The sequence below is a fragment of the Penicillium coprophilum genome (genome assembly GCF_028826855.1).
Source record: "Penicillium coprophilum strain IBT 35676 chromosome Unknown utg000005l_segment0_segment0, whole genome shotgun sequence".
Lineage (NCBI taxonomy): Eukaryota > Fungi > Ascomycota > Eurotiomycetes > Eurotiales > Aspergillaceae > Penicillium > Penicillium coprophilum.
Window position 1 is genome coordinate 3,363,416 of NW_026622724.1, and position 14,225 is coordinate 3,377,640.

General features: G+C 47.6%; 7 protein-coding genes across 7 annotated transcripts; 3 read left to right on the forward strand and 4 right to left on the reverse strand.

Annotated features, from left to right (window-relative positions):
* Positions 1-202: 202 nt before the first annotated feature.
* N7500_008802 (uncharacterized protein) lies at positions 203-1,493 on the reverse strand (the record flags this gene model as incomplete). Its single annotated transcript, XM_056679946.1, has 4 exons — positions 203-647; positions 706-1,082; positions 1,153-1,226; positions 1,262-1,493. 4 exons carry the CDS (start codon positions 1,491-1,493, stop codon positions 203-205), a joined length of 1,128 nt encoding a protein of 375 aa, XP_056530318.1.
* Positions 1,494-2,487: 994 nt separating this feature from the next.
* Positions 2,488-2,903, forward strand: N7500_008803 (mitotic-spindle organizing protein 1; the record flags this gene model as incomplete). Its single annotated transcript, XM_056679947.1, has 3 exons — positions 2,488-2,577; positions 2,674-2,751; positions 2,832-2,903. 3 exons carry the CDS (start codon positions 2,488-2,490, stop codon positions 2,901-2,903), a joined length of 240 nt encoding a protein of 79 aa, XP_056530319.1.
* A 385-nt stretch (positions 2,904-3,288) lies between these two features.
* Positions 3,289-4,760, reverse strand: N7500_008804 (Ubiquitin system component Cue; the record flags this gene model as incomplete). The annotated part of the gene is made up of 6 exons (XM_056679948.1): positions 3,289-3,686; positions 3,740-4,009; positions 4,059-4,236; positions 4,303-4,316; positions 4,363-4,681; positions 4,740-4,760. 6 exons carry the CDS (start codon positions 4,758-4,760, stop codon positions 3,289-3,291), a joined length of 1,200 nt encoding a protein of 399 aa, XP_056530320.1.
* Positions 4,761-5,057: 297 nt separating this feature from the next.
* N7500_008805 (putative ATP dependent RNA helicase) lies at positions 5,058-7,187 on the forward strand (the record flags this gene model as incomplete). The annotated part of the gene is made up of 3 exons (XM_056679949.1): positions 5,058-5,282; positions 5,337-6,995; positions 7,053-7,187. 3 exons carry the CDS (start codon positions 5,058-5,060, stop codon positions 7,185-7,187), a joined length of 2,019 nt encoding a protein of 672 aa, XP_056530321.1.
* Positions 7,188-7,803: 616 nt separating this feature from the next.
* Positions 7,804-8,460, forward strand: N7500_008806 (uncharacterized protein; the record flags this gene model as incomplete). The annotated part of the gene is made up of 1 exon (XM_056679950.1): positions 7,804-8,460. The coding sequence occupies one exon, from the start codon at positions 7,804-7,806 to the stop codon at positions 8,458-8,460; it is 657 nt and encodes a 218-aa protein (XP_056530322.1).
* A 528-nt stretch (positions 8,461-8,988) lies between these two features.
* Positions 8,989-11,122, reverse strand: N7500_008807 (aminoglycoside phosphotransferase family protein; the record flags this gene model as incomplete). The annotated part of the gene is made up of 5 exons (XM_056679951.1): positions 8,989-9,941; positions 9,991-10,592; positions 10,686-10,798; positions 10,856-10,878; positions 10,960-11,122. 5 exons carry the CDS (start codon positions 11,120-11,122, stop codon positions 8,989-8,991), a joined length of 1,854 nt encoding a protein of 617 aa, XP_056530323.1.
* A 1,489-nt stretch (positions 11,123-12,611) lies between these two features.
* On the reverse strand, positions 12,612-13,829 carry N7500_008808 (uncharacterized protein; the record flags this gene model as incomplete). The annotated part of the gene is made up of 4 exons (XM_056679952.1): positions 12,612-12,677; positions 12,744-13,032; positions 13,084-13,664; positions 13,719-13,829. 4 exons carry the CDS (start codon positions 13,827-13,829, stop codon positions 12,612-12,614), a joined length of 1,047 nt encoding a protein of 348 aa, XP_056530324.1.
* Between the last annotated feature and the right edge of the window lie 396 nt (positions 13,830-14,225).

Genomic DNA, 14,225 nt, shown 5'->3' on the forward strand with positions numbered 1-14,225 from the left:
AAAATTGCATTTCCCATCACAACAAAGCAAGGCAATTTTCAATAAAAATATAAGAGGGAAAAAGAGAAAGTGAAAGAGAATGGCTTTTATAGCTGACCTGTACATGATATATGTATACACCCAAGCCTGCAAATAATCCCCACAGAGGTATATATTCATTAATCACATAACGCCGAACAAAGAAAATGACCCTGATAGTGGTTTAATTAACACTCCAATGCACCACTCGCTTAACTCGAATTGCCATAGGATCTAGATTCTCCTCATTGACCCTCTCTTTCGGATCTATCTCCACATGAGTCCTCACTGACGTCAGAGGATCTAGGTCTTCATCTGGGTGAAAGGGCGTAGGACTCGTTCTGCATTCCATATTGTATTTGTCGTTTTCCCGATCGTGGAGAGATATCCGCTGGATAAAACTAGACAGTCCACGCGACCCCCCGAAATGCTGGGTGCCCGGTAAATTGGGCATTTTCTTGACCATTGAGCGGACGAATGGCTGGAGGACGGGGAGACAGGCGCAGATAATTCCAATGCATGGCTCGACGGTTGACCATACCGATACACTGCCCAAAGCCCATGTGATATCGACGTTGCCTTTGAGGTAGGTTAGGTAGTGGATTCGAATGCCGCTTGCAACGCAGACACTAGATAGATTTATGTTAGCATTATTTGTGGGGGTAGAGGTTTTTTTCAAAAACATACAATCCGCCTAGAAGGAGCACAGCACACACGCCAACTTTTTGTGTCGTCCGCATCTGAAGATTCCAAACAATAGGCATCGGGACGAGCAGGATAAGAACGTCCGTCAAGACATTGGCAGCTGCGTTCCCAATATAGTAGTAGTAGAAATCATATCGATATGAGCCAGATGTAGGGTCGGTGATTTCGGTCCAGAAATATGAGATTGGATCACAGGCACATAGGGCTGCGATCATGCTTCCTAAACACCAGCCATAGGAGATAAACAGAGTGATCCAGATCATCCAATTCATACCGAAGATTCGGCGATAGAACATGAGGATGGAGAATTTGATTAGGGCGAGCTCGACGAGATAGACAATGAGGTAGGCGAAAAGGATCTATATATATTTAGTTAGATTTGATTCTGAGATATATAGGAAGGGTTCTTGTTGCCTTTTTCATTGTGACCATATTCGATAGTGTCACACACCAAACATGTAAACCGAACCCATAAGTACCACCTGATATACGGTTAATATCCCCTTTTATATATTCATATAAAGGTTGCTATTCATACCAATGATAGATGATGCAAGTAATGCAATCAATGGAACGGCAGTTATCCCAATCAGCCAATCATCAGCCTCCAACTTCGCTCCCTGCATATATAACCTCACAAAGAGACGGAAGATAATAGTGAGTACTGCGAGCGCACATACAGTCACCACAACTGCAGTGTCTTCCCTATTTCGGTTTTCGTTGAGATTGATGCCCTCCGGTGGGGGCCCAAAGACCGATGTCATGTTCATCGTTGTGAGGTACTGATTCCCTGGGATATAGAAAAAGGGAGATGTTAGGCATTGATTAAAAGCAAAGTCTTGAAAAAGACTCAAAAGACAGAAATCTCCAAAGGTATGGGTAGTCTTGTGATTTTGATTTCAAGCAAGCCAGATGAAGTTGATAAAAAGTGTTAGGGCAGCATCCTAAACGGGATAGTTTAAAAGTACAAGTCTCTTGTCAATGTCACCTCTCCCCGTTCCACTTTCTTCATTTGGATATCGTTTCTGCACAGATTGCACGTTGTCCCGCTTCGGGGGGCCGTGATTAGGGTTGGGGGCGAAATGGAAGAAAATCCACCTGTTACTGGTATAGATCGTTCATGGGGTCAAAATTGCCCTGTGTGATGTGCATTTATCCCAAAGGATTGAGAATCTGCTTGTGTTGCAATTCCTTGAGGATCAACAAGGTAGTTTGTACAGATGGATGACCTTTAATGTCCTCCAATATATCTATGCCGTACAAAAGTATTCCCACTATTGTAGAATGAGGTTTTTAATGCTATCTAGACGCAGAAGTGGCTGTACTAAGTCGGTTATATCTCGGTTATATCATCCTACAGGTCATGATCTATTCCCTCAATCTCCATAACAATCAAAACTAATGGAGAAAAGGATGGAAAAGATGGAAAAGATGGCAAATGTACGCGAAGTTGGCAATTTTCAACCAGTTCGGTCCATGAGTACAGATTAGTACATTGAAGATAAGCACTATATCTAAGAATATCCACTAATAAGAAATACCTGAAGCACATTCCTTTACAAGTAAGGTGACGTCAAATAATATCCCCCCAAAAGTCCGATAATATCAAACTGCTGTACATCTGATGATCTGGATGTTTGTATACGGAGTACTCCGATGTAGATGCCTCCCGAAAAAAAAAATCCCCCACAAAGATCAACCCAACTTCAACCACACAGAGTCAACATTGACACTCCAACGGCCCCCCCTTCCCAATTATCAAAAATGCCCCCCAAATCCCAAGACCAGGCCGATGACAAGCGCCAAGCGGCCAGAGAAGTCATCGATATTCTCCAGGAGATCTCCGACCTGCTGGTGCGTGCTTCCCCCAAACATGATTCACGATTGGGGATTCCCTCCATGTCGTCATTCTCCCTAAAGCCCCCTTAGCCCCCAAACTAACAGGAATAGAATACGAACCTCGATCGAACGGAGCTATCGCTTTGTGTGTCTCTTATTGAAAATGGAGTGAACCCCGATGCTTTGGCGGTACGCGGTTTCCCCCACCAAAATAGCACTCTGCGCCCGTCATTTAATGTTCAAAGATAGTAACTGACTCTGCGTTACAGACTGTCATTAAGGACCTGCGCAAGGAAACTGCTGCTTCAAAGCGAGTAGGCAATGTTCCTGCCGTGGAGTAATTCTTGGGTTTAAGAGTATGTTGCTACAGCGGTGCATTGGACGAGGTCTGTTGGTTCTGGTTTTGGCGTTGGGGCCGTGTATTTACTGTACAAGCCGGTCGGAGATATACCCTTTTTGTTTTGTTTTCCGGTACAAATACAGATTCAATTTGCCTTTGATGGAGATATTGGAAAGGTTGGGAAAATGTCTTGGGCTATCCCTACTAGGTATCGTAAACTCGGGGTGGATGGGTAGCGCATAGCAAGGTGAGGCATAACAAGGTGATGGAGTAGAACGATAGGGAAAATACCTAAATATGACCATGAAGGAACGGTCCAATGCGGAAAGACAAATAATTCGCGCAGATAACAGTGGGGGGGATATTCAAATTCCAATCATTCGCAATCATCTTGACTCAGTGGGCTTGATCGCCCCCTTGGTCTCCTGGTCCTTGGAGGAACTAACGGGTTCTGACACTGACTCGACAGTAGCATGCTTGAGTTGATCGCTCTCTGAGCCAGTAGTGTGCTCCTTAGTCTTAGTTTCCTTCTCGTCGTCGCTATCGCCCAGACTGAATGGGTCGTTCTCCGCGACGGGAGAAGGCGCGACGCTGGACAATGGTTGCCATTTGCTTGACTTGCTGCCCGTTGAGCTGAGACGTTTAGCCGGGGTGGAGGAGTCGTAAAGGTTGTCAATCTCAGTGGGCGGTCCATCCTGGAATGACACTCTGCGCCTGTCTGGCGAAGGAGACGCGGACTGTTTAAAGCCAGACTGGCCCGGGCGAGGGGGGCGTGGCGGGGGAGCTGTGGCACAGTCAGCAAAATTCAAGAATGATAAACTTGAGATTGTTGTTTACCTTCACCATCTCTCAACTCCAGAGCAGAGAAATCATCGCTGAGAAGTTGGGGGTCTGCGTCATAGCGCTCACGATCTCCGCTGCGACGGCCCATATCACCACTCCGTCGGGGCCGGGTATTGGCCAGAGTCTCTCTTTGATTCTGAATAGGCTCCTCGTCCAAATCCTCGCCGTCAATCCTCTTCTTCAGGTTTGTTACCCATGAGTTAACCTTACTCTGGGTCTCCAGGAAGCCCTTGCGGAGGTTCTCGCGGATCACAGGTAGATCATCTGTAAACAATTAGCACGAGCTCAATTCGCAAGCCACCATAGTCCATACCATCAAAGAAGCTGTATTCTCTTTCATCCGACTCCTCGCTGCCTCTAGGTCGCTGGTATCGGGGGTCGCGCTCCCAGTTCGAGGGCGGTGCGCGACGTCCTGTCGCATTGTAGTGCTCCGATAGTTGACGCGCATACATCTCATCGGCTTCCAATTGTCGCTGTGCAGCAGTGCTCTGCTGGGTTGGGCGCGACGGTTTGGGGGGGAGGCGTCATTTCCTCTTGAGCCTTGGGGTCGGTCATACCTGCGAGCAGAGGTCTGGTCAGCTTATGCTCATTTCATAAATTGTAGATTCCCCACGAACCCAGGAGGGCATTGAACGCCCGTTCGACATTCCAATTGCTTGCGGTCAAGACGGCTTTGACGACGCCAGGCTCGATACTTGGGAATGCTTCCCTGAGGGTGTTCTCTGATTGTTCTCTCGGGTTCAGGGGCCGGGGCGGCTTTGGCGGGGCTGCCTCGGCGGCGGCTGGCTGGGCGACTGGCTGAGCAGCCACAGGGGAAGAAGTAACAACTCCGGTCTCTTGGGGCTCATCGTCAAAGTCCATCGGACGCGCAGTAGTCGGCGACTCGGCTCGGGGGCTGTTAGGGGAGTTAAGGGCAGCCAAGGGCTTGGGAGTGTTCTGTGTATAAACGTGAGCCTCATGCGATAAGTGATATCCGGTTGGAAAGTGAACATACCATCTTGTCCTCCTCTGACATCTTGAGATATCTTCAGGATCTAAGAGAGTATAGAAAGGGACTGAGAATAAATCCACAAGAACAGTGTTGCCTGAGAATGTCTGAGAGCAGAACATATCGGGGAAGCTCCAAGTGACGTGGGGCGCACGTGATAGCGGGCGAGCTTTATACAGATCTGGATGTTTCTGCAACTCCGAGGATCTCCAAGTTGTCGGTCTACAAGCTTGAATTTTCAGAATGGCCCAATCCTAGGTTGGGTTCTCCAAACAACCCGGCTCAAATCTAGCAGAGTCGCTCGAAGCTAAACCTTGGTCTAAAATGGCGTCAGAACAGGAGCTTTCGACCTCTTTCATTCCAGCCCTGTATAAACCAGCTGCTTTACTGCCTATCGCACGCCACAAGAAGAGTCTGCTCTATCTAGTTGAAAAATATCCCGTCACTATCGTGGTGGGTCAAACAGGCAGCGGGAAAACAACTCAGCTTCCGCAGTATCTAGACCAGGCAGGATGGTGCGAGGATGGGAAGACCATTGCAGTTACACAGGTGAGCACTGATGCCATCATTCTTCAATTTGAGTAGCGACTAAATCTGTTAAAGCCCCGGCGTGTGGCTGCTACAACGGTTGCAACGCGAGTAGCCGAAGAGATGCGATGCAAAGTCGGTGAAGAAGTGGGCTACTCCATTCGATTCGAAGATTTGACGTCTCCTGCAACGAGGATCAAATTTATGACAGATGGAATGCTGCTCAGAGAAGCCCTAGTGGATCCTTTACTTTCACGGTATTCAGTGATCATGGTTGATGAAGCACATGAAAGATCTCTGAGTACGGATGTGCTCCTTGGGACTTTGAAGAAGATCCGCAAGAAGCGCCCTGAACTTCGCATTATCGTTAGTAGTGCAACTCTTCAAGCAGAGGATTTTCTTCGGTTTTTCGCCGGCGAGGAGTACAAGCCTGAGGCAGACCCGGCGGATCTGGGTGGAAGTGTTGGTCGGATCATCAGTCTGGAAGGACGAATGTATCCAGTCGACACGCTGTTCCTTGACTCTCCGGCAGAAGATTACATAGAGAGAGCAGTCAAGACTGTCTTTGATATCCATACCCAAGAAGCAGAAGGCGACATACTTCTCTTTTTGACCGGCCGAGAAGAGATCGATACTGCAATCCAGTTGATATCCGAACGAGCGGCAACTCTCCACCCGAAAGCGCCCTCTCTGCTTACATTGCCACTTTATGCCGGACTCACCACGGAACAGCAAATGTACGTCTTTGAGCCGACTCCGGAAAACACCCGAAAGGTCATTGTCTCCACGAACATTGCCGAAGCTTCGGTCACAATCGACGGGATTGTCTATGTGATTGATTCCGGTTTTGCCAAGCTTAGAGCATACAATCCCAATACCGGTATCGATACATTGACTGCAGTGCCAATATCAAAAGCATCTGCCACCCAGCGAGCTGGCCGCGCTGGAAGAACGAAGCCAGGGAAATGCTTCCGTCTGTACACGCAACAAGCGTTCGAGCAGATGCCGGAAGCAACCGTTCCTGAAATTCAACGGTCAAATCTCGCACCAGTTATCATGCAGCTCAAAGCACTGGGCATCGACAATATCGTGCGGTTCGACTTCTTGACACCTCCGCCGGCAGAACTTATCATCCGTGCCCTTGAGCTCCTGTCCTCTCTCGGTGCGATTGACGACTACGCCAAACTCACAAAACCTCTTGGAACGCGGATGGCAGAAATTGCTCTGGATCCTATGATGGCTAAGGTCCTTCTCACCGCGCCGTCCTTCAACTGTCTTAGTGAAATTCTCACAATTGCGGCTATGGTCAGCCTTCAGGGGACAGTGTGGGTTCAGCACTCTGGAGACAAAAGAACTGCCGAGAGCCACCGTCGAAAGTTCGCCGTTGAAGAGGGCGATCACTTGACATACCTGAATGTGTACCAAGCTTTTGTCACTAAGGGAAAGAAAGACTCAAAGTGGTGCCGCGACAACCTTTTGAATTACCGGGCATTGCTACGCGCAGTGAGTATCCGAGGCCAATTAAAACGGTATCTAGAACGCTTTGGTATACAAGTTGATGAGACACTTTCATCCCGTCATGGTCCGGCCGATTTGAGCCGCCAACCGGAGCAAATTCGGCGGTGTCTTACAACGGGCTATTTTTCTCACGCGGCGAAGATGCAACCGGATGGAACTTTCAAGACTGTCAGCGGTGGTCTAACTCTTCATGCTCACCCCACCTCGTTGATGTTTGTAAGTGCCCATGGATATGTGGGAACGTCCATACTTAGTTTACTGACTTGATAATAGAACCGAAAAGCCGACTGGGTCATATTCCATGAGATTATGCAAACGGGTGAAAAGACTTATATCCGCGATGTCACCAAGATCGAGAAAGGTTGGCTGCTGGAGTATGCTCCGGATTATTACCGAGTCAGGCAGTAATCACACTTGAAATTCAGGCAGAGCGGAGTATGTACAATAATACCCAGGCGTTTCAAGGAGGCTGTGGAATTGAGATATGGTATGAACTTGATAGATTTGTTAGAACGAGAGGCAATTGGGCAGTGAAGCTACTGTAGATACAGTGATATTCAGATGTATGTATATATTCAGATAATATTTATATTGTAAACGGCGGACCTCTATATCAGGTTAGTTTTGCCTTTTGGGTTTAGCGCCCCAATACGCTGTCACGTAACCTACCTTCAACGCCCTCCGATATAAAAGACCCGTCTTCTACTCTTCCTCCCTTTCTCTCACTTTTTCATTTTTCTGCCTCTCTATTTTACACTTATCGCCACCCCCTTTCTTTTACTCTAGCCCCCACTAACTACTATATATTTACTTTTAGCCCAATATACTACCCCTTTTATTTTTACCGGAGATACCACTTAATCCGATATCTAGCTTATAATACCTATTACCTAGAATCATAACCACTAGGATAATATAGTATCCTATCCTTTCGTGTCAATAATCCTACTCCTTCCCTAGGGTAGTGACTAAGCACTATACTACGAAGATATCTAGGTCTCCCTCTACTGAACTGGATGAAATTATGGCCTACGAGCCTGATATTCCGGGCTCAGTATTTTCAAAGCTCACCGGGCAGCAAGCGGGCGAGGTCCGGCGCATAGGCGATCATCTTCTTCTGCGCAACCTCGCTTGCTTTTTGGGGACCTATTCTAGAGCTTGGAAGGCCGTTGGTTTCTGGAGCGCCTCCTCCTGGACTACTACGCAACCCTCAAGTATTGCCTCACGACCAAATCGTGCCGGCCTCATGACCTATCTGGTGGGTTTACACAACGATAATGCCATACCTGATGTGAAGGTGCGAATCGCAAGGGTTTCTCTGTTCCTATTCTTCGAAAGAGAAATTGGATGTGAGCGCAGACGTGGTACTGAGGAAAGTGCTTTGAAACGCAACGCCGTCAGCAACCTGTGCAACTCGAGCGGCCTAGGGCCAGTGGAGAAAAGAAAGCTTCATAAGTCATTCTATAATGAAAGGAAGATTGGTGAGTATTGGTGGTGGTGCGTCCATTTCTTCGGCCCCAGCTTCCTTGTGCGCCGCAGCAAGGAAGCAGGCAAAAAGATGTCAGGATCACTCTCATCTCCGGCTTGGCGACCTTTCAGTGCTGAAGCTGTCACCAGGGAAGCTCTGGCCAACCTGGAGAAATGGGCGACAAACCCCGACAATCGTTTGCTAACTTTTTGACCTCTTGGAAATCCCATATGGTTCCCTTTCCCCAAGTGTTGTTCTGGCGTAGACTGGCATCACATAGGTGGTTATCAGGTAGCGGGGCTTTAGATAGACCTTGATATGAGCTATCTACCAACTTGGACATCTAAACAGTTCTGTCCCAAAGCCAAAACAAGGCAACTGTAGCTTTTAATTCAGAATATAGTAATCAACTCGAAGGCATAGGGCAGAAGCGCCACAATTTTACTGCCTATATGCGGTTGCTCTTCATGATTCCTTCAGTCTGGTGCAAGCTCCTTCCGGGCGTGCTAACGAGGACTATTGTTATCGAGAGCAGCGGCTGTGCATCTCTGTATCCGTTTATGTAGAGGCCCTTTCACCTTGGCGTTGGTTGGCGTAGACGTACATGATGTGAATGTGACCCGCTTATGGTGTTTCACTTGGTTATGCAGACAATATCGGTATCGAATTAGTTGTGCTTTTAAGGCCGCGTAGAAACGGCATGTCCCATTAAAATCGAGAGATGAAATACTACTGTAAAATTTATGACGAATTTTCCTCATGATTATCGAAAGGAAAATGGTGGAGGACCGCTATCTTCTCCATCTCAGTGCTTGAATGTTCCATCAACCCATCCTTGATACTTTGTATGATGGCCCTACACCGATTGAGCTCATCTTCATCTGACACCCAGCCAAGGGCATCTGTGCCTATTAGTTCCCTCATCTCGCCCAGCTCCTTCAATTTTTCTTGTTCTTGCCGATAATCCTCGGAACATTGCTGTATCTCTTCCTCAGAAAAGTGAACGGGGCACCCAATAGATGTCGCTGTTACTCCTTCATCCAGCGACATAGGCCAATTTTTGAGAACTTGTATCATGGTATACTTCAACGAGACAGAGTCTCCTTCCCAGGGAGCCAGTGCATAGTGAAAAAGCTTGGCTCGAAGCATATAGTTTTCGGCCCTGATTGCGTCAAAATGATCCGGAAGGGATTTCATGGTCAACGCAGCATAATAAAAGTGGACCAGCCGTCTCCGCATTGTATCTTGAATAGTTTCTTGTTCCTCATAGCTGAGTCTATCAAAATTTTCTGGTAACTTGACCTCTGGCTTAGATAATGTCTCAGACATTGGATCACCCCAGTTTTGAAAATGATCAGGGATTCCAGCGCATAGGCAGAGAGGCAGAATAACTGTATGTTGCCAGTCAATTATCCCTACCACGTCGTTGGAGGTATTTACCATAATGTTATTAGGTGAGAAGTCTGGATGGCGAAGTGTCGGGCGGGACATACGGTGGTCGGAGGGGACGTCGAGGTAAGGCGCTAACTTCAAATAATTGGTAAGGAGCTGTTGGTACGGAATAGGTGAGAGCTTTTGGAACTGGTGTATTTCTCGTAGGTATCTTTCGACATATAGGCGTGGTTTGCTAAATCGTTCACAGAACTCTAGCTCGCGCTTAGCGGGTGCTTCGAAGCATGTAGAAAAGGCATTCCCTGGTTCGAAGTTAATATTTATAAAGAAGAGGCATAGATAGCGACTCACATGGGCCGCGGTCAACCTCTAAAGAGGCTCTTTCCTGATACCACCATTCATATTGTGCAGTTGGGCCAACAACAATATCGTGTAAGACTGGGATAACGTGTTGTGAGCTATCAAGATCACGGCGGTGATAAAGACTTCCGCTTGCTGGGAAGTGGATACTCATAAACCGTCTCTCTACATCAACGATCTGTCTCATTATTTTAACACGAGTTTTGTTATCCATGGAGAACCACCGGTCGCTTAAGGGTGTTCCTTCGAGTCTTTCAAGTAGAATGTATTCGGTTCCAACGGGATTTGTCTTGTCTGGAGAATACGCAAGGACTTTAGGGACGGGGACCCCATGAGCAAGTAGAAGTGCGAGTGTGGCAGCTTCACTGGCCACTGCATAATGTGGAACAGTCGTCTTGTAAGGCAGTCTTGCAAGAATTGTATATCCGTCGTCGAAGGTGATTTGCAAGACACGGTTGAAGCCCCCCTCGGCGAGTTTCGTGATCGATGCTACACCATTGAGGTTGCGGCCGACAGAATGGCAGGCCGTCCTTGCAAGAGCATCTATGTCGAATTGGATGCGGCGTTCGGCGCGGCGGAGCTCTTCGTTAAATCTATCAGACACGGCCTGTTAGTTCATCGCAGAAGTCATCGCAAAAGTCAGCTTATTAAAATAGCGCGTTCAGGAGCGAACCGCCACGACTCACAAAAATCGCCCAGAAGTGTACTCGAACAGATCAGGATTACCACGCAAAGAAGACATCCTCCTGGGGATTGACTTTGAGGATCGACTGAAATATCTCAAAATGTGTCGCATCTTCTAGCAGATGGCTTCAAGGTAGCATCAAGCTGGTCTTATAACCTGGCACCTGCGTACTTCCAGGGTCAACTTGCCGAACTCTAGGCAGCTAGCAGCCGCATTACTCATCAACTGTTAACTATCATAATCCAGCCGAGTAGTGCACGGGCCCACCTAAAGACGAGAGCAGGGGCCCGCGAAATCGAAACGCACCCCTAGACTCTCAAGATCTGCCGCGGTCTTGGGGAAAGCGGTTTTGTGGGCAACACTTGGTTTCACTAGCTTTTTGTAGCCATTTGCATGTTTGAGGACGGCGTCCTTGACCTTGCTCCACTTGTTCGGCATGTGGACGATGGTGCTAGCTGCCGTACCTTTTTTTCCTTGCAAGATAGGATGAGTATTTACCTTGTGACTGAAGCCTTGTGTTGTTGTATACGATATTAAAGAGTTGAGCTTTGGTTTAGGACAGGAGAAGAACGGTGTGCCCCTTTATACTTATGTATATGGGAGGAGAAAAATGGCATCCTTTCACAGTGTGTTATTAGGCGCGTACAGAATAGAGCTGGTTGGGCCACTCCTAGAGCATGCTGAACTAGAGACTTGGATTCAGTGCGGGGATGCTCTATTCTTGGACTGCTGACAAGTCTAGTCAAATATGGCGTGTGGAGATAACCTAGACTTATCCAGTCATGCTACAGTATATGGCTGTGATCGTGCTCCATCGGGGCGGCTAAGTAGAGTGAGTCCTACCGTATTAGCTAGGGCCAATGGGTTTGCGAGATAGGCTTTTCTTTGCGACATTTATGGTGTAGCGTCGCACTAATATGCGAAAATTTGTATTGTTCTCTTTCGACGAGCGCCCCCTGTAAACATGGCGAAACGCTAAGCTTATAGTATAATCAAATTTTCCCTGAACATCACAAAGAATAAGCTGGTTTTACCAACCTCTATGACCCCTATTGTACTCTGTACACGAACGAAGGTAATCTGAAACCTTAGGCGCAACAGGACTAATTAACTAAAGTACAGTAAGAGCAAGCGCGCTAATTAATTGGGCGTCAGGCTCTCTTTAAGGCGTATTATTAGTGTATAGAAGTGATAACTATACATTAGCGAACAAGTGTCTCCCGGCCATTGTTTCTTAGCGCCTGGCCTAACTAGGATAGCATGTTTCGGGTACGGTTGTTGAGAAGGTCATCTGTTTGATGTATAGGATAAAGAATAATTTTACACTCTTCAAGCAATGTGGGATTCAAAGTCGGGGATCATGTCCCTTGCGGCTTCACTAGACCTGAGTGAAGATAAACAAATGATTGGGTGGGGGAAGAGTTCAGATTGCTATCGATTCAACACCACTACCTAAGCTCTTTGCGGCGTCCCTCACAAGGTTATATAGACAAAACTGACACAGAAGGCCAGCTTGAGCCCTTATCGGAGCCCTAGATATATCTGGGAGCCGCTGCAGGCTATCTTACTTTCCCTAACCTTGATGCCCACATCAGCGTTGTTATCAGATAATGAACTGCTAAACAGTTTCTTGTTCTGGTGAATGTAGAAGCCGTGGGGTATGGAACCTCGGCTACCCCAAGCTTTCAAGCCGAGTCCGACCCCATACTCTTCATTAAGTAGGCGGTGAAACATTAAGAAGCTAAAGGTCCGTTTGTTTCAAAGTGTGTCGGTGCTGTTGGCATATCCCCATGTCCAAGTGTGTGCGCCTGGACCGGAGTTCCCATAAGATCCGACTGATTTGGTAAAGCTACCTGGGTGACTGCTGGCTCGTAAGGCAGCTGTCTTACACCTTGCACCATTTCTGTTGAAGAAGCTTGCCCGTTGTTTATGCCGCTATGTAGCGAATCCACATTGGCAGCACCCTGTTGAGGAACAGGTGCTCCGGGAGTTCCTAGACGATGTTAGCTGGTATTAATAACAAAAAACTGTGCCAATACTGTATATGTATGGGACATACCGAAACTAGCCTGGCAAGATTGAGGAAGTCTCGATTGTAGCCAATTGTTTCCATCCCCCTTGGCCGTCTATCGTCCCTTGGTGCCTGGAAACTTGCCGCTGATAAGTGGGTCTCAATCACTTGATCCAAGGCGGCTTTCATCGGTCCCAAAACCTTGGCAATCTCGTCCTCTGCCAAAATGTGAAGGCCACGTCTCTCTGCTTCTTTTGGCAATCCTTGCTCACACAGGCCTTTTATCATGGCAATTCGGTTTGGATTTGTTGCTGACTTGGGCAGCTCCTTGGTCCACCTAAGGAATTGTAAGCAACAAAACCACCCGGTTTCCTACTATGCCACTTACAACGATTCGCCCCCATCTTCGGGGAGGATATACAGTGCTCCTAGCCCTCCAAGATCTCTCGCAATAAGATCATACCTCTCTCCTCGACCAACCCAGAGTTGTACTCGACTTTCAATGACAGGAAGTAAGTCTTTACTGCCCAAGCTTCTTATGGCATGGGCTATGAACAGTGAAATATCGTCGTATTGATATCGAGTACTTGGCTGTATAGCGTTTTTCAAACGGTAAAATGCCACATACAAAATCCTGAGTCGGATTTTATCCAACTCCTGTTGCTGTTCGCAATAGATGATGAAGTTGTAGAAGTATTCAAGGGAAGATGTTTGCAACGGAGGTTGGACATGGCAAGACAAAGGTGCAAGTTTAAGGTTGGCCGATGAACCAGTGTGGCCTTCTGCCCTTCCGGGTGAGTGCAAAGGGAAGAGCGATTCACGCTTATCTTGCAAGCCTTGGATGACTGGTGAAACCTGAAGTTGAACTGAGGAGCGTGCAATGGCCTTCTTAATAGCGGATTGACGAGAAGTGCGACGGATGGTTTGCGGTATATATTTGTATATGCTTTTCGATATCCTGATTGTCTCCTTCATGAATGAGACTCGATACGCGTAATTGATATTTCATCAGGGCTAACTCACTGTGTCTCGCCAGAACTGAGCCTCGTCTAATTGATGTTTTCCCTCTTTCTCAGCCTGATCGCAAGCTGTGAGGAGGTTGTTCGCCAATACTCTGCTTTCCACGATGCCCATGGTGATTGCTGGAGCGAGAAGTGGATTGAGAGAACGATGTTGAGGTCGAGTGGAGTGAAGGAAGAGCAAGTCGTTGGCTGCTTCTGGACAGGTTATATATTTGTTCACCCGTCAAGCCGAGACCAGGACCTTCACTGCCACCAGTATAAGACAGTCCGTTACCTAACGCGGCAGCCTAACAATAATTCCTTTTAGTAGATTATTGAGGCCTGTTCAAGGTCTTATGACCGCCACGGAGAGCTCCAACCACGCCGCGCGAACGCATGCGGGGCTATCCATCGTGCAGCTTTTGCCCGCTGCACGCAAGGGACTAGCCGGAGGAGAGCCGACGAGCGTTACCCAATTCTGAATAGGTCTTCTGCGCAGCAAACCTATTCAGAATTGGGTAACGCTCGT